The sequence below is a fragment of the Onychostruthus taczanowskii genome, unplaced genomic scaffold (genome assembly GCF_017590055.1).
Source record: "Onychostruthus taczanowskii isolate IOZ18803 unplaced genomic scaffold, ASM1759005v1 scaffold1, whole genome shotgun sequence".
NCBI lineage: Eukaryota > Metazoa > Chordata > Aves > Passeriformes > Passeridae > Onychostruthus > Onychostruthus taczanowskii.
The window spans coordinates 13,979,973-14,004,983 of NW_024496525.1; the positions used below are offsets into that span (position 1 = coordinate 13,979,973).

A 25,011-nucleotide genomic window follows, 5' to 3' on the forward strand; every position below is an offset into this window, starting at 1 on the left:
GAGGTAGGTAAAACAATCTGCTTTGGTTTGTGGAATGGAAAGTTAAAGTTCATTCATATTTCAGAGAGTTTTCCTGCTACAAACTAAGGGTATTTTTTATCCCTTAAACCAGCAGTTTCTTCATATGAGTTCTCAAAATCTTTCAAACTGTGCATTGATTTAAGGTATTTTTTGTTTGGTGTGTACGATGTTGTTTCTGTGGGGTATGATACCAAATCGGGGAATAAAGGAAACTAGTTCAAGAAGATACTGGAATTATTTTTAAGGCAAAGATTATTAGAATATAGCCTGTATACTAAGGAGAATTAATGTTTTAGAACTTGTTTCTTTGCCTTTTGCTGTGTCCTCTGGAGTCCATAAATTCTAGCAGATGTGAGCCACTTGTCAGCCAAAGCTGCATAAAAATAATGAAAATGTGACTTGTATTACATTTTGTGATGGTTTTCCTTTCAAATGAAATGTATAATAAAATCCTGCTAAAGTCTTCAAGTCGCTGTTGTTGAAGTGTAAAGAGAGTAAAGCATTCTTTGGCTTTATTTTCCAGTGGCTTTGAAACGTATGCTGAACTTCAATGTTCCTCCAGTTAAAAACAGCACAGGAGAGCCAGTATGGAAGGTAAGAACTTTTGGAACTGGAAGATGAGAATTTTATGGTGTTCAGAAAAGTTCAGATTTGCAGATTTTAACTAAATCAAGTTCATCTTTCTTGTGTTATTAACTTGTACAAAATATTTTTTTCCTGTGTTGTAAATACACAGAATTGAGTATCAGAACTGCTGAAAAAATACTGGAGTCAGAAAGAAGCCTGTACAAATGGAAGAACTATTAATAGCTTGAAGAATCTGAGTTCAGGCTAGCTTTATTACCTTTAAAATGTAACTTGTAGGTCATGAGGAGTTTTTGTTACTACAAAGCATATATTCTGTCTCTTCATCCATTGTAATTTTTCACTAATTCCTATTTTCTCTTCTGATTTTCCTCTTGTTTTCTCCCAACTGCAGTCAGGAAAACTCTGCATATACAATAACAAACTTTGAACAGCACTCTTGTTTGACAAGACATTTTTCAGGAGATGGAAGTGATGGTTCTTTTTCCCCCTTTATCACTGAGTTTCCCCGTGTTTTTTCTTTTATATTTTATTTATTTGTAAGCACAAAGGGAAGTCCATGACAAATTAATGATTTATTATAAATTGGTAGACGTTTAGATGTTGAAGCACTTTTGAAGTTAGGGTGGTAGTTCCTTAAACCTGAATTTCTGTATCTACTGTATTCTACAGTATTCTCTTTTTACAGCACTTTATAAGATGACGTGTATCTGTTTCAGGTTCTCATTTATGATAGATTTGGCCAAGATATCATCTCACCTTTGCTGTCAGTGAAGGAGCTGAGGGACATGGGGATCACTTTGCATCTGTAAGTACTTTTTAAAAATTGGGAATTATTTTCTAAAAAGAACATTATTTAATATTTCCCAAAATAATTAACAAATCAGTGAAAAATTATTGAATAAATAACTGCTAGAATAAAGATTATAAACTGACTTGTTCCTGAATCAGATGCCATTATGCAGAATCAGGGAGTAGAGAGATTGTTCCAAACACTGTTCACTAGGATTTCTTGCTCAAAACAGGAGGCCCTTGTTCAAAAATAAAACTGATCCAGTAGGTATTATTTTGGTATTTGTCTCTACAAATCCTTTTGCAGTCATATATGTTAAAATTATGTTGGCACAGACTGTTTCGTGGGACTGAGCATGTTCTTTGCTTATCTTTTTACACGTAAATTTTACTTGTCTGCCGTCAAACCTGTGAAATCTTTAGGTATTATTTTAAGAGATTTCTCATGTCTTTTTCACCAGATGACATTTACCTAGTCCGTTGTCACTCCTTAACTGTGGTAATAGTCATGAAGAAACTTTGAACATATGTGTGGTTTTTTCCAAGTTTATTAACTTTTGCTAAGTAAAGACTAGAAGTGGAAACAGTTTAACACTTACACATCAGCAGAAACATGAGAAAAACATGTAAGCACCTTGTCTTCAAGCAGGAAAGGCAAGTTTAATAGAACTAAATATAGTGATTTATTACTATATCAGCAGTTCACATATGAACTTCATGGATGCATTATTTTAGCTTCCTCTGAATGGATAATCTGTTTTTGAACATTTGTAAAGACTTTTCTCAACTTTGAATAAACTTTGAGCACATCTATTAATATATTCAGTCAAAAAATACACAAATGTGATTTATTTTTTTGCTAAAACTCTAACTAAATATAGAAGGAAATTGTAGGAGATTTCATTCATCTGTACAAATAAATAATTTCTTTAACTTTTTTTAATTTTATACATATCAGAGAAAAAACATATTGGAGATGTCTTTTTTCTTCCTGTCAGGCTTTTACATTCAGATCGGGATGCTATTCCAGATGTTCCAGCTATTTACTTTGTAATGCCAACAGAAGAAAATATTGACAGAATGTGCCAGGTAACTTGCATCTGTAATGTTTAGATAGAGCCCACACAAAAAGGTGTGTGAAGTAATCCTGCACTCACCAGAATGTGACTGTAACTACTAGCACATATTTGTCAGAAAAATATTATTCTGCAAAACCTCTATTTCCCAGCAAGTAGAAGGCTAAATATGTCTGGTATGTTTCAGAGAGAGTTTGGGGAGTGAAAAGACAAGAGGCAGTGGGTACAAGTATTCCATTTAACATTAGAAAAAGCTATTTTAATGAGGGTGGCCAAACACTGGAACAGATTGCCTGGAGAGTTTGTGGAGTCTCCATCCTTCGAGAGGTTCAGAACCAGACTGGACACTGTCCTGAGCCACCTGCACCATTTGATACTGCTTTGGGAGGACTGGATTAGGCTAACCTCAATTTTTCACATTTCTACTAAGGAGGTGGATGGACATCTTTGCCAAAGTAAGGAGAAGAACAAAGGGTATTTTTCATCAGCAGTAAGGTGTGGAATACTAATTGCTGCCTTCTAGCTTAAATATAATTTCCTGGTTTTTTGCAGTTCTGTGGTAGGTTGTTTATATCTGGATATGTAATCAAAACACTGTGTGTAGAGCTGTATGAATAGGCAGCTAAGCACTTCTGAAGGTTTAGTTTGATTGTGGATAACTGTAACATTACATAGTAAAAGCATGATTTCTTCTTTTAATTACTCAAGAATGTATTAGTACTTCTTCAGGAAATTTTTCTTTTTTTTTAGGATCTTCGAAACCAGCTTTATGAGTCTTACTATTTAAATTTCATTTCTGCCATTTCAAGAAGTAAACTGGAAGATATTGCAAATGCTGCTATAGGTGCTAATGCAGTAACTCAAGTGGCTAAGGTAAGGAAGTCCCCCAGTCCCTAATATTAGCACCATTAAAGGTGTCACTTCATTCTTATTTTCAGGCATACAGAACCTGCAGTCATCCCAGTAATGCAGCTTAGTACCATACTTCAGCTGTCAAAAGGCAAAGTGTTACAAGACTTTTGGGCTGAATGATAAGAGAGGAAATGCAGTGGTTTCAGAGGATTCCTGATCACATCAGCTGAATGAGTGCTTTCAGTGCATTTATGTTTCTGTATTAGCTCGAAAATACACAAGAAGAGCAGTAGGAGTGCAGTTCTCATTTGAAATAATATTTCATATGCACACACTTTTACTGAGTAGTCTCCTGTACCTTTATGATTTAAAGGCGTGTGTTAGGGATTTACTTTTATTTTTGTTGAATGGCTGTACCAAAACCTGTAAATTACTAAGTAATACACTTCAATACATTCACTTTTTCTCACTCCAGTTAGTATTAGTGGCATGAGAGAAAGAACCCGTTGTGAAATAAAATGACTACTAGTATTGTTTAAGCCTTAGGTCCTCAGCAGCAGGAAATTGGTATAGAACTGTTAAGTAGCTTTCTTAAATCTGTTTTTAAGTTTTGGTGTCTCATTAATAGTTTATGCTATAGAGGAGTTTAATTTTTTTCCTGAATGCACAGGTGTGTTACAGAAAAGTTAAAATTAATGAGCTGTCATGTCTTATTGTTCAGATATTGCCCTCTTTCCTCTCTCCTGCCTGAGAGCTCTGTGCTGATTATGTTGCAGTCTTTCATGTACATAAAAAGGGAACCTATAATATTGAAATGTCCTCCACATGTGTTTTTTCAGTGATACTTGGCTGCTGAAACTTTGTGTACAGAAATAGTTGAAGTTGGACAGTTCTGGCACTTCCCAGTGCTCTTAATATTTTGAGTTAATCACTCAACCCTTACACAGGCTTTTTAATTCATAAATTATATCTTGCAATTTTTTTTTTTTAATAGATACTTCTGTAAAATGTGGCAGTAAATCACATATAGGTTTTTTTTTAATGCTTCATTCTGGATTATTCTGACCATTGTTCCTTGCTTTCCAGGTGTTCGATCAATATCTTAATTTTATTACTTTAGAAGATGATATGTTTGTATTGTGTAACCAAAACAAAGAACTTGTTTCATACCGTGGTAAGTAGAATTTATATAAAAATTATACAGGAATGTCTGAAGTTGAAATTTACTTTTGAAGTTGTAGTTAATAATCAGCAATTACCTTATTTTGCTTTGATCTGCTCAGAATTCAGGATAATGTGTTAGATATGTAAAATCATGAAAGAAGCAGTTATTAGATATTCATTTCAGCATCTTTTATTACATGGTGATTGTGATACTGAAAAATAAATACATATTTTTAAATAACAAAGTGAAACTGTGGTATGGACATTTATGGATAATAACACTTTTAATGCAACAAATAATACTGGAAAAATTACATATTGTTTTCACAGGTAGATAGTCACTGTGGGTAGGAAAGGGCATTCTAGACAATAAGCAATACTGATTGCTTCTGCAAACATGTGAGTCAAGCATGTCAACTTCTTAATAAAGTTTCAGAGTTGCAAGTAAAGTCAGCCTCCTGGAAGTCTTTTTTTTTTTTTTTTTTTTTTTCCTTGAGATGTCTGATCAACTTGATTTGGAACCTAGCAGAAAAAGCAAGTGGCTGCCTTAGGTCAGTTACCTTGGTGCTATGGCAGCTCAAGTCAACATACATGCTAGTTGTCATAATTGTCCACATGATTTTCCTTCCTCCATTGTGCTGATTTTATGTGCACCTCTGACCCATTCAGTGTGCTGAATGTACAGAGAACTACAACCTCACCACTCCTGCCCCTTACTCTGGATGTTACAGGGTATGTTGTCTGACTGCTTCTGCTGTAGTTTTACTCTTCCTCTCTTTTTACATCAGAGCCAGTAATTTCAGAGCTGCAGGGTGTGTTTAATTGACTCATTCCTTAGAAAATACCAACTGATTTGTGTGATGTACAAATGCAATGAAAGGGAAAAAGCAGAAATCAAGATAGTCCTATTTTTGCAGCAGCTCCTCATTGCTTTAGTGTAGTTGCAAAGTCACACAGCTAATTCCTGGTGCATAGAATACTCCTTAGTGACCAGATAGAGATGAGAAGTCTTTGTATGTCTAATATTTAGCAGTGAGATTTTTCTGCTTTCTTGCCCAATATCTTAAGTCAGTACCTTTGTTTAAAACTGGATCCATAATAACTGAGATGTGTGTCACACACTGGGCGTCTCACACTGGGGATTGATTCCATTGGCAGAATGAAGGGCATTTTTGTTTGAAAAGCAGATTTAATTTTCTTCACTAAAACCAGATGTTGAAGAGTTTTAATACTAATTGTTTTGTGATGTGTTCCTGTGTATATAAAGATACTTAATTGACTATCATAAGATTCCTTATGCTAACAAGGAATTTGAATTAAAATGACTGAACGTTTCATACCCATCAGTTTCTATCTGGCTTGTTTTCCTGTCTTGGGCTGCTGAAATTTGCCAGCATGTTTAAACCAGTGTAGAAGTGAGCTGTTTCCAAAAGCTCATGGAACTGAAATCTGATCTCCCACAGAGAGTGATGAGTTTCCATTAGAGCTCAGTAGCTGATCTGTCTCCTTGTGTGAGTTCTAGATCTGACACAGACAGGCAGTAGGAGTGCAGAGGTGAGGAGGACGTGGACTTTTTTGCCTGTGGAGAGTAACCCTAGCAGGAGACTGCCAGCTTCATAATCTACAAAAGTCAGTGTAAATCTGAGGGTACTTAAAGACAGTGGCTGTTCTTGCAGCAGCACTGCTGTGTGTGACCACAAAGGTATCTGAATGGGTGAACTCAGACCAGATATCACAAAACAGGTTAATTTTCCATTTCCTGATTCCTTGGCTGTGTGACTGCTTTTAAAGAGAGCTAATGTCGGGACAAATAAGCAATATAAAATCCTTCAATTATGTGAAAGACTTAGGTACACAGAAAGCACACAATACATTATCTCTGTTTAGTAATGGACAAGAAGTGATGAGTTTAAATGCAACAAGGATGTTTCTGATCAGATATTAGGAGCACTTTCTAACTTTAAAAATAGTGAAATATGAGATTACCTGTAAACATTGTGCTACTTTTGTGACTGGGAAGCTCTTTGAATTGGTTTAGATACAGAAATTACATGGGTTTAACTCATCTTTGGAAAGAAAGACCAAGTAGTTAATCCCTCAGGCTCCTTCTAATTCTGCTTTTCTAAGACAGTGTATAAGGAAGAGTAAATTATTAGTATTGGTATAAAATTGATATTTGAGACATCCTGTGTCATGCTATTTGAGTGCTTCTTTACAATTCTTTACAATTTGGTTGAATTTTGTAGTACAACAGGAAAATGTAGGAAACCTATGCTTACTTTTTTGTAATAGATGCATTCCCCACAAGCTTGTTAGAGTGGAGAGAGAGAAACTTACATGGTAGAACATTTTACCAAAAGATTCTTAATGAAGTTTCTCAAAGGTTGATCTAAGGAGCAGGAAAATGAAGTATCTGTGTTGGTTGCTATGGTACAAGAAAAGAATGTGCTTGTAATATGTGCATGGTAGACAAAATTAGAAGGCACTGACAGTATGCAGATTACTGGAACATTAGAAATGAGTACTTTAAACATGGTAACAGGATGGGAAATAAATTTTAAAGTCAGAAAAGGCAAGAGAGTAAAAATGAGGGTTTTTTCCCCCCCTGCAAACTAGGAGACCATTAGTTGGAGATAACTGCAGAATGATAGCCCCAGTGAATTTCTTCAAAGTTTTGTCTTTATAGGAAAATACAGATATTGGGAATGGTCTGCCTTTCTTGGAGCTGATATTTCAGAAACTTGAAACTTCTATTGCTGCTGTCAGCCTAGTCAAAACTTTAGCTTACTAAGTGTAGTTGCTGAAATACAATCCATGTCTCTAAAGTTCTTACAGGAGAAAAGCTGGGGAAAAAAGCTCCTTTAAAGTTAGAGAATGGGTATGGTTGTCCATGCATAAATGTAGGATGGGAGGCTTATTAATGTTTAAAGCTTTGAAATTCATTTTTGAGGAAAGAGGATAAGACAGGTAATTATGTAAGAAATTTTTAAAGGTAAAGTAAAACAAGGATAGGATTTATGGCATGAATCCTGAGATAGTGCTTGACTTGAGTTCTGTGATAAGATTTGGTTTGATGTTTCCTGTTGGCTATTATATTCTTGTCAGCATTAGTTACTTAAGAGAAATGTTGCTGCATGTCTTCTGTCCTGACATAAATGTGGGAAGGAAATATCTCTTATCTGTCAAGTAAAATGTTTTATGGCTTGGGAATTACCCCTAACTGATGGTGAAATTGTGAGGAAAAAAAAAGGAATCTCCACACAAGGGGTGGGATTTAGAAATTTTAAATATAGATAACTTCATACTATAATTCATTATTTTATACAGGTAAATCTTGAGGATTTTCTTCCTGAAAAATGTTAGCCAAGTGGATGGCCATTTCTCTTGTATAACATGTTTCTTAGTAGGTTTTTGTTTGTGCAATACTAACAATCCAAAATATACCTGTACAATGAGAGAGATTTGGAAATTATTGTATAGTGTATGACCTTATACAGTAAGCAATAATTAAGTTCTGCCAGTTTTTTTCTGAGGAAAAAAAAGGGGGTGGAAACTAACAGTTATGGTGAGAAGGGCATTTCAGGATGTAATTTCTTCTGCAACAAAAACTGTTGACTACTAACAGCCATCAGATAAGAAGAGGATTGCTCTCTCACTATTAAAATGGCATAAACTTATTTAACCCTATTCTTTTTTCCACACTTTTAGCCATTAACCGACCAGACATAACAGACACAGAAATGGAAACTATAATGGACACTATTGTTGATAGTCTCTTCTGTTTTTTTGTTACACTTGGTAAGTTTCCAAATTCTAGCATGTTTTCCATATTCAGTGAGGTAACTAGAAGTCTTGTGACTTCATATAGAAAATTTAAAGCAGAATTAGATCTGTGACCAAAACCCCAATAATTCACAGGGTGGAATAATTATCTTTCTCAAATTATTGCTTTATATCACTGCAAAGTGCAATAAAGGTTGTCCTTCATGGGGGTTGAGTCTTAGTCTTCAGTACCAATGGGAGGAGAATACTCAAGTGCAAAGGTTTGGATGCACTGTTCTAACAGAATCCTGGTTTGCAATGAAGATAACAGTGCTTTGAGTTTGGATTTGTCATTCTCAAAAAAAAAAAAAAAAACCAACCCCCTAAACACCACAGAATTAGAAGAAAAAAAATTCCTCACACAAACCCTGCAAAAATCTAAGCGAAATAACTTCCTAAATGAATAGGAAGATGTATTAAGTTTACTTATTTTATTGTGAGTTTCCTTGACGCTTTGCTGATACATTTTGCATAGTGATGACATTTAACTTAAGTTGTAACTGAAATTGGTCCATCTGAGATAGCTTTCCTGCAAGGGCAACTGGGGATTGCCATGGGGCAGGCTGTTCAAGAGAGATTCCCTTGGAAATATTCAGTTCTTTCAAGTGTTAGTGTGATACAAATTAATGTCTTTTCGTCAGTCACTTAAAATCTGTGGTTTTGGAATTTTCATATTTGTATAGATAGTGAGAAACAGTAACTAAATATTTTGAAACCTGAAAGCCAATGGAAAATGTGCTTTTGAAAATAGCATTACCATAGATAGATAGTCCTGGACATAGTAGTGAGTTGTAACAGATAGATTGTAGTGGCATAATACTTACTGTTGTGTTCAAGGGACTTCTAACCTTTTGAAAATAACTTCTAATGAGTCTGTATGAGATAGTTTGTCCCCTCCAACAGTGGATGAGCTCTTTCTAATATATACTCTATTTCTCATAAATTGTTGTATGGGGTATTCACTTCTGTAAAACTTTATTTAATATTTCTATGTAGTATTTTTCGTTTCATAGATAAAGACTGCAAGAGAAAAGTTTAATGTAAGTTTGTATTTAATCTCAGAATGTTAGTTAAAGTTGTTTATTAAAAGTAATGTAATAATGAATCTAAAAATGACAATGCACATAGAAGTCAATGTATCTTTTATTAGGCGCTATACCTATAATCAGATGTTCAAGAGGAACTGCAGCTGAAATGGTGGCAGTGGTAAGAACTGTTTTTCTAAACACCTAGCATTGCTTTACAACTTTCCAAGCATCACTTTCACTTTTCTCAGTACTAGACAGAGGTCTGGTGTCATTGTATCCTTTTCCTTATGAAGGAAATAAAACTGGAAAAGAGATACTTCCACTTTCCTTTAGGGAATCAGATAATGAAAAACTTTAATATAAATTATTATTCCTAATCTAGAGTTTATCAAGATTTTCTAATAGGCATTATAATTAAGCTGCATCTACACAGTTTAAAGTGTCTGTTGGGCCTGTGTTCCTCTGTGTATCAGTGAGAAATTTTTATCTATCTTACAGGGAAATCCTGCAAGTACAAGACATTTTTAGTATAGCAAATTAAACTGACATTTAACTTGATCATCAAATAGGGATGAAATGACCAAACTAAATCACAATTAACAATCTCTGCAGAACTGTTTTCATTAGGAGTCACTGTGGTTCATTTCTTACATCTCCTTCACATCTTCTTTGTCAGTGAAATGGTAATACTGATTAAATCTAAGCATGCGTTGTTCATGCACTCATATTGAGGATAATCTCACTTTTATGAAACAGTTGTGTGGCAGTGTCTGCCAGCACAATTCACTGCTTCTGCTGTGGTTCCCTCTTGATGCTTCCTATTGGTGTTTTCTACTTGCATGTTTAGGGAATGGGTGCTAATTGTCTGGGACGTGATAAGTAGACATAAAGGAAACATCTTCAGTGTAGTCCTGGACACAGATATAAATGCTAGAGGGACAAAATAGATGTAATTTATTTCCCGTGTACACTGGACCTAGTCTTCCTGCATTTAAGACTTTTTAAGCTACAAAAACAGCACAATAAATCTTTTAATGGTGATCGTGTAAAGAGGTTAGGAAACCATTGGCTTGTTAAAAGTGGTTTTCTTTTTCCCATCCTCAGAAACTGGATAAGAAGCTCAGAGAGAATCTAAGAGATGCCAGAAACAGTCTTTTTACAGGTGATACACTTGGAGCTGGCCAATTCAGGTATTGTGTTAGTCATTTTATTTTTCGTCTTTCAGTTCTCTGGGTAAGTCACCACTGTACTGAAAGCTGTATTTACAAGAATTGGTTTCAAATTCTATATTAAAAGAGTTTACATACTTTCAAGGGAGTTTTTCAATCCCACAGCATAACCCATTTAAAAACCTCTATAACTATTAAGAGTATCGTCCTAGGACAGTAAGTCAGAAATTATGAACCAGTTCATTTTGTTCAGCCTCTAAACCCAGCAAGAGCCAAACTTCGGCAAATACACTCTGTTTACAGGCCTATGAAATGCAGTTGGATGTCTGAGCATAGCTCTGAAGTCCTTAAAAAGAAAGACATACCCATTTTCTTGCTTGTGAACACTGCTACCAGTTTAGTTATATCAAAAGCAAGTGTTTTCCAGCTGATCCCTGTCTTGATCAGAGGCCAGTGCTTGTGGACTACCACCTGGATCATTAAGGTCTCTTAAGTCATGACCATTTGAATCTTTTGTGGATGCTTGTGAGCATCTGATAGTGGGTTCTCGGTAGCATCCCTGTACACTGTTGCCCCCAGTTAGCTGAATACTCCATAGGCTGCCTTAGGAAGGTGTGTTATGAGAGCTTGTACTGCACATGGAAAGGAGGAGTTGTATTGGCAAGACAGTAGCTGAAGGAAACTTAAATCTGCTAACTGGGTATAAAACAGTCATCATACTTTTATCTAAAATTAAAATCAGAGCTTGGATAAAGGCCCAAAAACATCAAAGTTGGCAAAAGGAATGAGCTTGAAAGGAGAGAGAATAGTTGTGTTTCTTCATTTTCATGGGAACTGGATTGTAAGCACCGCTTTTCCTTCAGAGGCGTGACTTGTTTTCCTGATAGCGTAGCATCATTGCACTCAAAATTAAAATGCAAGGTAAAGGAAACATAGGAAACTTTAACCAGTTGAATGGCTTCAGATGTTTAGTTTAGTTTTTCAGAATCAGGTGACTAAGGCTCTTGAGATTATATATTTAAATGAATATACTTACTGCAAGGAAATCCAGAGCATGGAATTTAAATGCTTTTTCTCTGTTCAAAGGCATCTCAACTGCATGTTTGTAGGGATAATGTGCTTAAGAGCAATGGTTGTTATAATGTTCTGTCAGCTCAGTCTTCCTATCTTCACTATAAATTTTTCACGCTGCCGTAGCCCAAGATGTTTAGGCATGAGAGCATTTTTTACCACAAAATTGGATATTGATGGAATTACCACAGTGTATCTCAGAAGTTCGTAATTTATTTTTGGTATGGGCTTTATATACAAGCAAAGAGAAAAATGAAATTAGAAACCCTCGGAAGTGAGATTTTATATTTGAGGATCATAATGGGGATTAAGGTCAGATATTACCCACTGAAACAGTTTTTTGGAAGTCAAATGTGTATCCACACAAAGATGCATTAGTTAATATCTAAAAAGTTAATTGCTGTTCAGTGTTTCAACTTCTGCTCAATATATATTGGTCATTTCACTTAGTATAAAATAATCTTTTTATCATTACTACAATTTGATTCATGGAATTTATCATAGTGATCATTTTCAGGAAGGCTGTAGGAGCTCAGCAGCAAGCAGTTTTGCTTTTATCTTGAAATAGATATATAAAGTAGCTGATATCACTCAGGATGTTACTGGGGTGCTTTAACCATGTTTAAAGAATTACTAACACAGTGTCATCTTTTCAGCTTCCAAAGGCCCTTATTAGTCCTTGTTGACAGAAACATAGATTTAGCAACTCCTCTACATCATACTTGGACATACCAAGCTTTAGTGCATGATGTTCTGGTAAGGATAAATCTGATTTTGCTACCAAAACTATTTTTTCACTCAGTTAGTTGTTAAAACTTATTATCAGATTCTCAATCCAAAATCTGTTTTGTCTGTTTTATTTGGAAATTGTTTTAATAAAGAACAACTTGGAAGATTTTCTCTAGAAGGTTTATTTAGCAATAATTTCTAAAATATTTAAAAAGTTGAAATCTTGGTATCATCAGAAGATCGCTAATTCAGCAATCCTGGCTTTTTCTTCAGTAGCTCATGATCTGTATGTTATGTAATATCCAGACTCCATTAAGTGCAATTCAGTTTTGAAAAAGAAATGCTTTTTATGTGTTTTTAAACCAGTTTTGGTTTTAGTTTGAACTTTTAAAAATACTTTTTTCTGTTTTTCTCCACAAGGTGGTGTAGGTGTTCAGTGCAGATGGTATACAGTCCTACTGTAAGGAATCTAAAACAGATTTTTTTTAATTTTTTTTTTTTAATTTAGGTAACCTTAAGCTGCCTTTATTTCCTCAAGTTTATTTTATAAAACCAGTAGTAGAAATGTACATGAATGATAGCTCATTCTGTTTACCTCAGATTTGTGCATTTTTTTGTATAGGTGTGGAGTAAATAATTATTAAAAAAAAGTAAAAATAGTTAGTATCTGGAGGCTTTTTATGTGCTGAGAGTTATTTGTGAAAATAATTTCAGTATCTGTCTTTGAGAATTTTTTTGGATTTATTATTGGGACTGTTAGAGACATACATTAAATATGCACATGCACGTGTGTTGATATACAAAGTTGATGGTGAACTGTATAGTCATCCATAGTGTCCAGAAACTTGTGTTGCTACGATGAAAAATTTCGGCACTAATGTAATGTTTTAGGGCACTTGCAAATTTTATTTTATGTAATTAATTTGTTATCACAAGTCCTATCCTCTTAAACTTAAGGGTGCTTTCTGCAAATAACAATTTTTGGCTTAGTTTCTTTAGGAAAGGCATATCTGAAAAAAACACAGTTTGCGCCAAGTTTTCTCCAGTGTTGAATTGGCTAGAGACTTGCAGGTAGAAGCAGTGAGTTTCTACAGGTTACTTTTTAAAGTAATGTTGGGTAGCCTCAAGCATGAGTTGGGCTAGGACTTCAGTTCCTCAAGATGCAGAGTGATCAAAGATGTACTGGAAGCTGAGGACAACTAGTGCTACAAATCTGCTGGGGTATTAGAATAACACTGGAAGACTTACTCAAAGATATTGGATCTCTACTGCATCAGGCTTCTGTAGTTTTTCTGGACCAACCTGTTAAATGTTGCATCTTAAAAGTGCACAGATTAGGAATTTTTTTCGTGAAATTGTAACCAAGTGGTCTGTGGTTCCATGACAGGGGCAGAAGTTTAATTTCAAAACTAGTCAAGTTATTCACCTTAAATGCAAGCTTGCCAAACTCTTCACCTACTGAGCATAATATTTCATGAAATAACTGCAGTAGTCTTTTAAGATGCCATAAATTGTAACCATTAAATTGTTACCAAGATGTTGATTATGTAAGCTATACTTAAGGGGTTTTGTTTAAGGTCTCAGTTACAATAATCCAGGAATGCTGTGCAGTGTTGAACTACCCAGGCACAAAGTTAAGTGCTGCATCCATTGAGATTATAACTATGCTGTTTTTACACATAAACATGCTTACATGAAGGGATTTCTATTTATGAATAAAAAACCTTTCATCAGTGGATACAGAAAAATGGGAGGCATGGTTAGAAATCCTTATAAGGACAAAATGGGGAGTTGAAAGGGAGAACACTAATCAATAAGAATTATTTTAGAAAAACTTGCAAATGCCAAAACTAACTTGAAAACGCAGGTCACTGGTGAGTTAAAATGTTCCAAAACAAATCTCCATTAAAAATTACAGCTAAAAATGCAGTCAAATTTTTTTTTTCTCTTCAAGGTTTTATCAAATATGTATACTTGAACTGTACTATTTTTTTGCTAAAACATTAAACACCTCTTGTAAGATGAGGTTTGTGTTCATCAAGTGCATGTGCTTCCTTTGAGTAGCTACTTGGTTCTGTTTCTATTCTGGCATGGATCATTTGAAGTATTTAAGTCCCTGCCAAGGGATAACTAGAAATGTTTTAAAACTTTATTTCACAGTTTCACTCACAGTGATCCATTTCTGTGTACTTTAATGAAAATAATAAAGTGGTGTTTTATTTCTGGGAAAAATATCTATTCTAAAAGGTTCATAACAGTTTCTGTGTAGTTGAAGATTTCACTCTATCATTATTTGTCAAGCAAAGAGCACCTTTGAAGTTTTAAATGTCCTTGAGTAGAGCTAGGACAAAGTCAGCAAGTGGAATACTTGTTGAATGCTCTTTGTTGAAAACCAGAGAGAATATATAAGCTGCAGAAAATACAGGGCAGTCTTTGGCAGCGGGGGAAAGAACTAGAAGGAGGGAGCAGTTGGTGACATGAGCATAATTGTGTCCTCTAGCAAAGCAATGTAGTTTCTATGTTCATGCATCTGTGGAAGAAGAAAAACTATATAGAAAAATAGCAGCTTTGTTGTAAAGTTTTGCTTTATCATGCATTCACTATTTTACTAGTGCTCAGAAAATTAGGGAAAGAACTGTGAGGGTGTGGCTTAGTCCTCATAGTGAATAATCCTGTTGCTGTTGTCATCAGCTTCTTGGCAACTTTGATACATATGTTGTAGTTATGTAAGTGAACAGACAGAAACATTTTTTGTCTGCAACATAGAAGCTTTTCTACTTCAAAGTTTTGGGGAGTTACTGCAGCGCAGTCCTTGCTAGGTAACTCATTTTCTTGCAGAAAACAGTGTTCAAGGTTCAGTGTCAGAAGAGTGCTTGCATATGAGATAATCAAATGTCTTTGCATAACAAGGCAAACATTCATTGCCGTGTTTAGTATTGAACTGATCACAGTTCAGTAACTGAGTAATTGTGGAGTCCTTATATTGCTGTTATTATCTAGTTAACTAGTAAACTGTTTCCTGCATTCTTATGAAGTTCTAATAAATAGCTGTGTTAGTGTTTTTTAGAAAATATTCTCTAAATTATTTTTTGAGTATAAAAGACTGAATAAACAATTAAACTGTCAAATATTTATATAAGATTTTTTTCTTTATTTTAGGATTTCCATTTGAATAGAGTTAACTTGGAAGAATCAGCAGGAACAGAAAGTACTCCAGCAGGTGCTAGACCTAAGAAAAAAAATAAGAAGTCCTATGATTTAACTGCATCTGATAAATTCTGGCAAAAGCATAAGGGCAGGTAAGCCATAAAGGTACACACTTTATATTAATTTAGTCAGTATAAATTCTGAGTATTCTTCATATATGGCAGTTCTGTTTTAAGCTTATTTGAAAATATTTTGTAGCTTTGGGGCCTTTTTTTTAAGGTGTATTTGGTCTGGCTGAGATGAAGTTCATTTCCCCATAGCTGCCCTCACAGTGCTGTGCTTTGCACTGGTAGCTGGAAGGGTGCTGATAACAAACCATTGTTTTGGCTGCTGCTGGGCAGTGCTCCCACAACATCAGCCCTGTCTCCCCAGCATTCCCCCTCACCAGCAGGCTGATGGTGGGCAAGATCTTGGGAAAGGGCATAACCAGGACAGCTCACCCAAACTGACCAAAGAGATATCCCATACCTTTCCATACCATACTGTACCATTCCATTCCACTGTTCAGCAATAAAATCTAAGAGAAAGGAGAAGTGTGCAGTGTTCAATGGGATTTCTTTTAATTTTTTTTTTTCTGGAGCAACTGCTCTGCCTACTGAAGCCCCACTTCCTGGGAAATGGCCAGACATCATCTGTTGGTGGGAAGTAGAGAATAAAACCTGTCATTTTCCTTTGCTTTCACACATAAGCTTCCTTTTTTTCAACTACCTGTATCTTGACCCATGACTTCGGGGGTTTTTCCACCTTACTTTCTCCTGTCTTGCTGAGGAGAGAAGTGATGGAGTCACTTGGTGAGCACCTGGCATGCAACCAGGATCAAGCCACCACATAAGGAATGATCATTGCCAGTATTCATTGTCCATGATAATTGTCTGTTAGCTTTTTGTTACAGAGCTCAAAATTGTTCTTATCAAAATTACATAAGATTCTTGCGAGCAGTGAATACATCTTAGAAAGTTTAAGTAAACCTTCAGTAAGAAAGTTAAAGTAAACCTACATTATGTCAAGATGTCATTATTTTCTGTGGTTTGATTCTGCTGCATGATTTGTATATTGTTATTTCCAAAAAGGTTTTATTGTCTGGTTCTAGTATTTCAGTTTGTTGATTTAACTGAGCTTAATGAAGACTATTGCATTAGTCCTTTTCCAGAGGTGGCCGAGTCTGTTCAGCAAGAACTGGAGTCTTACAGAGCCCAAGAAGATGAAGTTAAAAGACTTAAAAGTATCATGGTAAGTTTTATCACCTGTATGTGTTTTATGTAAAGCATAATAGGGCTTGTAGAGATGCCTAGCCCGCCCTTGTCATCCCATGGACAAAAATTTTCATTGCATGCTAAATTTTAGGCATTATATGATTTTAAAAGTAGGTGTAGAAGTACCATATTTCCTGAGAAGTTTCAATTTCTTGTTCATTGGTGTTGCAATTATATAATTTCCATACTAACTGAAAAACACAATTCAGACATTAATACCATTATGAGAAAATACATTCTAAATGTACTGACTTTTTCTGCATATGTGATATTTGTATTTATTATGACTATTTTTATTCCTCTTTTCAAACCCTTCCTCAAAACCCAGGGCATTGAAGGGGAGGACGAAGGAGCAATAAGTATGCTTTCAGATAATACAGCTAAGCTAACTTCAGCTGTCAGGTAAGTAGTCAATAATGCATTATTGTTGTTTAATTATCTGTGAACCATTTCTAATTTCTTTTGTTATTGTACTTTTAGTATTCTTTGAAATAAATATCTTTAAATGCAGGCTGTTCAGCTCTATAATATAGTTTAAATGCTTTATAATTCTGATAAAGTTAAATGCAGTGTCCTAAACCAGTGCTTGCATATGTAACTTCCACAATGTGTTTGTCTCGGGAGTCTTTCCTCAACAAAGACAAGTAATCTAAGTGCATCATAGGTTTGCTTGCACTGTTCCATCAAAATCCCCAACCTCTGCATTCTTTCATAAAAAAATTAGTGAAATCCTCTTCTTCAGGTATGGTTATGAGAATCATTACATCTATATTGTCATTTTTAGTTCCAACCCTCTTCTGTGATTTTAGATTTTAGTAGCCTTTTAAGGTCCTTTCCAACCCAGACTGTTGTATAATTCTATAAATGTTTTAATGCCTACTGTATACAGTGCACAATTCAACTAACAGTGCAAATCAGCAGGTTAGTTTGTATTTAATCTCTTCAGCTCTCTTCCAGAACTTCTGGAAAAGAAGAGGCTCATTGATCTTCATACAAATGTTGCAACAGCCGTTTTGGAGCACATAAAGGTACAATTGCTCTCTAACTTGGGTTTTCTGTTAGTAATACTCTTTAACCTAAAAAATATATTTGAGGCAGTGAAGATGAGAAAATGAGCCTTCTCAATGATGCTGCTTATCAGAATTCACTGTGTAGCATTACTCAGTGTTGAAGGGTGAGAGAGAATGAATTTTGAATGCCTCTGTCTGGAAAGTAAAGAACACCAGTTCTTTTCTTATCAGAATTTGCTAGCATATTCTCATTTTTTAATTGTGGCCACAACTGTTATTGTGGGTTGAAGTCTTTAAAAAAATAAGTTTATGATGGACCTGTTTTATTTTAGAGATGTATCATGGCAATTCATGACTTCAGTCTAAGCAATCTTCTGTTCTGCATGTGTTTGTCAGAAGGGCAGTGTTGACTGCTCACCAACAAAACTCATACCCAGAGATGTGGCAATAATGATGCAAGTTACTGAAGCGGTCTTTCCGGCAGGGTCTGTGTTAGATGTCTTGTGCATAATTTAAGAACTTCACAACGGGGTTTGTCTTTCCTGCTTTAAGTCTGCTGCTTTTGTCAGAGATCTTGCAGAGGGATTGTTGTCAAGTGAAGGCCCTGGTTACTGGTAGGATAACTTGGAAAATGGATTTGTTTTCACAGCATGAAAACACTAATTGTAGATGAGGCTTTCAGAAACACTGAAATTCTTTTTAGTTTTGGAAGGTGTTTCAAATACCAAGTCTCACTGAAAATCAGTAATTAGAGAGTTTTACCCCAAGCTACTTAAAATTCTTGGAAGGCAATGTGTTTTGAAAGTAGCTTTAACATTTGTAAAGAATGGAAGATCTGTCTTCAGTTATTGCTACTGAATTTTTTTTAGTACTCCATATGAACAAAGGATTAATTCTGCAATTAAATTAATAAATTCATTTTACATATTTACAAAGTTGGAAAAGAGGTAAGTGTCTGTGCTTAGCTCATTACTGTAAGGCTAGTATATGGGCTTTTACATTGTTAGGTATGTCAGTTTTCATATCTGACAATTTAAAAGCAGTACTTTAATACCACTGAAAAAAAAAAGAAGTCAACAATATTAATATTTTGATACCTTGACTGTAAATTCACTTTTCCAGGAAAGATACTGGCATGATAATGGCAGGACTAGACCAGTAGTATTCTATATATGATTTGTTGGTTGGAAAGCAAGTTTTAGATCAAGATGTAGAATGGCAGTAACATCAGTTTGGCTTTCCAGTATCCTATTGGAAATGAGCTGGAGTCATATGCATTAAATGATAGCCACACACTTGATTACCTAGAGGTGAAGGAATTGCTTTATCTGGGCACTCAGCCAGCCCTTGGCTTGCTGCTCTGATAGGGAGCCTGCTATTAGGGAGTGTCCTAGGAGTGGTGGTCCATTCCTCCATGATTCTTAGTTCTGGTACTGCAAAGTGCTCATGCTCTTTACCTTCTTATTGTATAAATGTCAAAGAAGATTGTGAGACATTGGCCATGCAGTTTCTTCAATACATTGATATGTACATCTCTATCATCTTTTATTTTGATTTAGAAAGCATCACTTCAGATATTTAGGACACTATCTTAAACTAATGCAAACTAATTCTTTTTTTCTATTGAAATTTGCCTATGGTAAAGCCTTTTAACTGAATCAAAGTAAAGTTTATTCCAACTGCTTTCTCCTGACCATTTTCTCCTGTCTTTTCACCCTCCAGTGTTAGAAAAAGTATCTTTTAATCTTGAGCTATGGAATTTTAGTATGGAGGACATTATGTTACCTAGTGGATTCCTCAAAAATACTCTCAAAAAGGGCAGTGTCTCATTCAGTACTTCTAAAAGATATTTTGATTAGACATGGACTATGTGGTTAATAGGTTTTATGCAAAGTTACATAATGTAACCAGATTAGGATGAGACGCTCTTTTTTTGCAAGTGCTGAAGTCTTGAGGAGCTAGTGAGGAGCCATGCTCTTCTTCAGATTACTATATTTTCACTTCTAAAATAATCAGGACGTGCATTCATACTTTAAAATAGACTATTTGCATTATCCATTATGGGGTTTTACTATATTAATTATTTGAGCATTTTTCTTCACTATATATATATAAGGTTCTATGCAAAGAATGCAACGTGACCTGCTTTGGATATATTAAGTGAATTTAATTTTTCTTGTGGTTATACTTTAATGTTCAGTTTACAGCTGCTTTCCACATTCTCTTGGATCATTTTCTAAGACACAGCAAGAGGAAACCAGGAATTAATCACATACTTACGGGTCCTGGCAGTTTTTTGGCTTAAGTTTTTAGTGAAATAATGGAAAGTATGCATCACTTTTTCGTGAAGTGAACCATCAAGTATTTACTGTCAGTGCTTAGAACAAATGCATCCTTGTTTTGCATTTATTGGTTTTTCCTCTGCTGAAGCTGGTGACTGAAGGTCTGGACCCAACAGATAACAGATTTAGAGCTAGATTTACCTATCTAGCTGCTTTAAAGTTTCAAGTCATGCTTATCTTTGCATGTCATTCTAATATGAATAGAGTTACTGATATATGTTAAATCATGAATATAAAAAGATGCACACATACACTTTTCTAAAATGACAGCTGGAGGGGTAGATTAGAAAGTGTCTTGCTAGAATTCTACAGATGTGAATTTAAGTGGCAGATTTTTATATGTATTGTTGACTGGTTTAAATTACTTGTATTTCTTTGGTTTAGTGTTTTGTTTTTTTTAATTTTACATGGTTTTATTATGTATCTCTGCTTCTGCTTGATCTCGTCTGACACTTTGAATGATCTCTTAATTGGGATCCCCTTAATTGAATATTACACCATGTGAAATGGTATATGTTTGTGAAATATGTGTGTCATAGTGGACCAGGCAGTTTTTGTGTAGTTCAGAACTGATAATTCATGAACCTTCTAGTACCAACAGATTTTTTCTGAGTTCAGTTACAGTGACCTTCCAATTATCATTCTGTGCAGTTCAGTGAAAAGGAGTTGACTGTGTCTGCCACTCCCAGCCTTGTTCGAGAGTTTCTCTTCCTCTCCCTAGCAGCACACTATAATTACCTGACCAGCCTCCTTCATTCTGGAGGCAGTTATTTCTGGTTGTTCTCTGTCAGCATCTTTGAAAAAGACCTCAGACAGTTTCTTAGAAAATGTCTACTCTCTTCTGCATATTCTCTCTCTCTAAAATTAAAAACTTTTGTAGTGTAAAGAGGATAGAAGTGCTTCCAGCAAGTCTTTATAAAAATCACCCTTTAAGAGATTTTAATGGGTCCTGCTTCCACTTACTTTCTTTGAAAAGAAGGAATTTTGTGTTCATTTTGGAGTACAGTGCTCAAGCAGAATTTCCCATGCACTTCAGTAATTTTCTCTAAAATAAGTTTTGGCTTATGAACAGCCTATTTCTAAAGATAAGTTGAAAGCTTTCACAATTTTTTTTTTTTTAAAGCAAGCTGAAGTGTGGCACTTTAACTGCAATATAGAATCCTGTTCCTGAAAGGGCAGCCAGAAAGGTCACTTGAATGAGATTGGTGTGGAACAAGATGTCATAGTAGAAAGTCAAGAGCAGGAGGCAGAAAAGGAATAAATGTAAATGTAATTGCATCTTTATTTTATTATTGATTTTCTTCCCATTGCTTGCCAGTTTGGCACCCATAAGAACATATTCTTTGCTGTGTTTTTTATTGAATCTACAGGATTGTTTAGCTCCTATTCCCCAGCTTTTCCTCTTGGCATGTCTGTGAGTTTGCCACTGAGTGAGCAAAATTGCACTTATTTAAATTAAATGGGACATCTGCTTCTTATCAGCACCTCTTAGACAAGTTGGCTTTTCGAGAAGTAACTGTCTCATTGATGTGGCATATCTGGGATATCTATCAAAAGGTAACTAGTAGTGTTTAAGGCTATTCAGTAACCCGTATGAAATTGATTAAGTGTCCACCTAATTCCGAGCAAATCAGTACAAGAAAAATATTGCCCTATTTAGAACTTTGTTAGTAACTTTCATTAGTTATCTAGTGAAGAAGCAGCTGAATAGACTTACCCTTTAGTTTGTCACATCAGACAGAGTCTCAAAAGTTCTACATTGCTGCTTGCTGCTTACGTCTGATGTCCCTATTGTGGATAGGAAAAAAAAAAAAAAAAAAAACAACAACCAGACAGTCTATTGAAAAAAAATGTGGACCTGAAGTTTTGGGATTTTCAGTTTGTTTCATTAATGTTTCCGTTTAGGCTCCAAGTACAGAATATGTATGCAACCAGTGAATTTTCTTTGCTGCTGGTAATCTGTTTTGTTCAGCAGCCATAGTCAAACAGTCATAAAGTTGCACATGGCTGAGAAGAATTTTACCTAGCCTGTGCTCCAAGTAAGTTAACAATTTTCAATCTGTTCTTAAAATTGAAAGTAATTGATGTTTGAATTACGAAATTTTATTTAGAAGTTGATCTGTAAACAAATACAGAGAATCAGTGAATCTTTTTATGTTGTACATTTTTACATGCCATCTCAATAAATTTCTTATAAACAGATCACCAGCTAAGATAATATGGGCTTTGCCAAATTCAACAGTAATATATTTAACTTTATAAGATCAAGTTTCCACATTTCAAGACAATCCCTTTTTTATTGGATGCCTTTTGTCAGTAAAAATATTTTAAACTTAAAAACATTGAGTTTCACCTCACATAACAAGATACTAATATTGATAAAACATAAAAAGCAAGCGAATGTAATGGAAATACTTTAAAAATTGTACTAGTTTCTTTGCAATTGCTTCATATCTATAGAGAGATTTAAGGAGACTGTAACACAGAAAATCTCCAAGGCACTGTAGAACTGAGGTCTCACATGGTTTACCAGATACCAAATTGCATGTGATGTAAGGTCTTGGAAAAAGGCTGGTAGCTCAATTCTATTCAGACTTCATATTACTCTTTTAATATTAGCTCAAGGTAAATATAGCTTGAAAGAAGCTCTAGATAATTTTTTTTCTCATTTCATGCACCTTCTATGTAGTCATAGTCACTATAACAATCAACAGAAGACATTCTTCTGCCCCTAAAAGTAGCAGGGGGTCATGTCTGAGTGCTCTTCATGGTAATTTACTTTATAAGCTGTAATTGCAAGCATCCACAAAAGCTTTAAATTAAGTTGTTGCTTTGCAAGTAACTGCTTTTCTCAAGGAGTTCAGTAAGTGGTGTCTGAGAAATGGAAGCATTGTATAGCTACGCGCATCATAAGCTAATCACCATATGCTTTTATTATAAAAATATTCTTGTAATTCATATCTTTTTTACTTTGCTTTCTCTTCTCTAGCTCTTTTTTTGAGGAATTTACAGTGCTCAGAAGGTGAAAGGCCCTGATAGTCTTACGCTAGAGAAGTACTTTTTTTTTTTTTTTTTGGAGAGGTCATAAAATAACTTTTTTGAAATTAATTTTTTTATTTGTGATCTCAAGAATAATTTTAGTAGTATTCAGAAATATGTGAAAACCAGACTTTTAAAGTTTTAATGTACTGTCATTACAACTACTACTGCGCTGAATAAAATATGCCATAGCAGTTTTAAATGCTTTGGCATTATCAGGCAAAATTTCTCAAAATTTCTCATTTAACCCAAGAAAAGCAAGGTGACTCTTGCTCACTCTGGCAATGTCATTTCAGTCTCACAGCAGCAATGATGTGGACCTGACACACTTCCAAAGCAGGGAGATGGAGATCCACTCTGCCAGTCTCCTGTTGGAGCCAATACATGGCTGAATGTGTTCAAACATCAGGATTTAGTTAGTTACCAGATACTAAGGTTTTGTAAGCTGAGTAGCTGTAACATTGGTTGTGATGCTACATTTTAATGTTCAAACACACATAATGATCTGCATTGTAATGGAACATTTTAAACTAAGTTCTGCAGTGCATTTTTCTATTTTTAGCTTGTAAGATCACGATCAGTAAGTGCAAAGTTTGTCTGTTTGTGCAGATGTGCTGCAATGCAGTCATTACTTGCATGGCCGTGTGATGTCTTCCATAAAGCCTTTGCTCATTAATTTTGTATAGTCCCTGTGCCATCCTCCCTAAAAAGGATTTTCACAACATCTAGATGTGTCATTGTATAATGAGAGACTTCTTTTCCAGTGTTAACAAGATAATCTAACTATAAACTTGTCCATCTTTGGTGTGAGTGAATTATGGCAAGCCTTTGATCTGATTTCCATACCAGCCCAAGTTGGCAGTTGCAAACGTTTCTTCAGGATGATGCCTTAATGTATAAAGGAATTTCCCATATTTATCTGCAATGAATAATTGTCTCGTGGTCTGAGAGCCTGGAGGTTCAGAATAAATTGGGCATAATATTCACTTCATTATTTTTTCCTTTTGCAACATAGCAATGTGTATGATGGCATGTAGTTTTCAGCTGTGGCAAAGCCATAGTTGAAAACAAACTTCTCTTCCAGTTCAATATTCACAGCAGACACCCCTTGCTTAACTTGCTTTTTCACTTTTAGTATGATAATTAAATGCACATCAACTTCCCGAGAGTTAATAAAAGTATATTATAATGCAAGCATTAGTTACTTTTACTGATAATTCATTTAAAAATAAAAATTTTAAAACTGTATTTTTAACTTAAACTACATACCTCTTGAAAGAGAAAATAAATATTCTTTCACAATTTTAAGATGTTAACCCCAACATTTACTCTTAAACAGAGTCGAAAGCTGGATGTGTATTTTGAATATGAGGAAAAAATAATGAGCAAATCCACTCTGGACAAATCTCTTCTGGACATGATTTCTGACCCAGATGGTGAGTACTTTAAATCTGAACTTGGTATAAAATTTGTTAAGCTTTACAATAAATCTATTCCTGCTTGGATTTCAGGGTTAGTAAAGAGCAACCTGCGCAAGATTTGTAAAGAAAACAGCTTTTGATTGATCTTCAGTAGCAGTCTAGAGAGTTTAATGCTTCAGTTGAGTAATATCCAAAATATTATCTACTTCTGCAGCTCTACTAAAATCCTATCCTAACCCCTTATTTTTGAAGGTCAATATATTTTATTTTTTGTGCTTTTCCAGTATTCAGTAGTATAGCATGGCATTCTGTGGTATGAGCAATAATAATTCTTTAAAATCCTCCTGCACGTTGTGTAACATATATATACCTCACAAACACAATGAAAACGCCATAGAATTTGATCAGATCAAGGGACTGTAATGTAGGT

The 25,011-nt window shown here is 35.0% G+C and overlaps 1 protein-coding gene across 1 annotated transcript in view; it reads left to right on the forward strand.

Annotated features, from left to right (window-relative positions):
- Positions 1 to 541: 541 nt before the first annotated feature.
- The window catches only part of SCFD1 (sec1 family domain containing 1), a 45,246-nt gene continuing 20,776 nt past the window's right edge, over positions 542 to 25,011 (forward strand). Inside the window, exons 1-14 of the mRNA XM_041400314.1 lie at positions 542 to 615; positions 1,326 to 1,414; positions 2,397 to 2,487; positions 3,225 to 3,347; positions 4,413 to 4,500; positions 8,199 to 8,288; positions 9,463 to 9,518; positions 10,445 to 10,530; positions 12,237 to 12,336; positions 15,469 to 15,608; positions 16,656 to 16,746; positions 17,098 to 17,171; positions 17,716 to 17,797; positions 24,500 to 24,596. Coding sequence (XP_041256248.1) covers positions 559 to 615; positions 1,326 to 1,414; positions 2,397 to 2,487; positions 3,225 to 3,347; positions 4,413 to 4,500; positions 8,199 to 8,288; positions 9,463 to 9,518; positions 10,445 to 10,530; positions 12,237 to 12,336; positions 15,469 to 15,608; positions 16,656 to 16,746; positions 17,098 to 17,171; positions 17,716 to 17,797; positions 24,500 to 24,596 — 1,264 coding nt within the window. The 5' untranslated portion in view covers positions 542 to 558. The remainder of the gene's footprint in view (positions 616 to 1,325; positions 1,415 to 2,396; positions 2,488 to 3,224; positions 3,348 to 4,412; positions 4,501 to 8,198; positions 8,289 to 9,462; positions 9,519 to 10,444; positions 10,531 to 12,236; positions 12,337 to 15,468; positions 15,609 to 16,655; positions 16,747 to 17,097; positions 17,172 to 17,715; positions 17,798 to 24,499; positions 24,597 to 25,011) is intronic.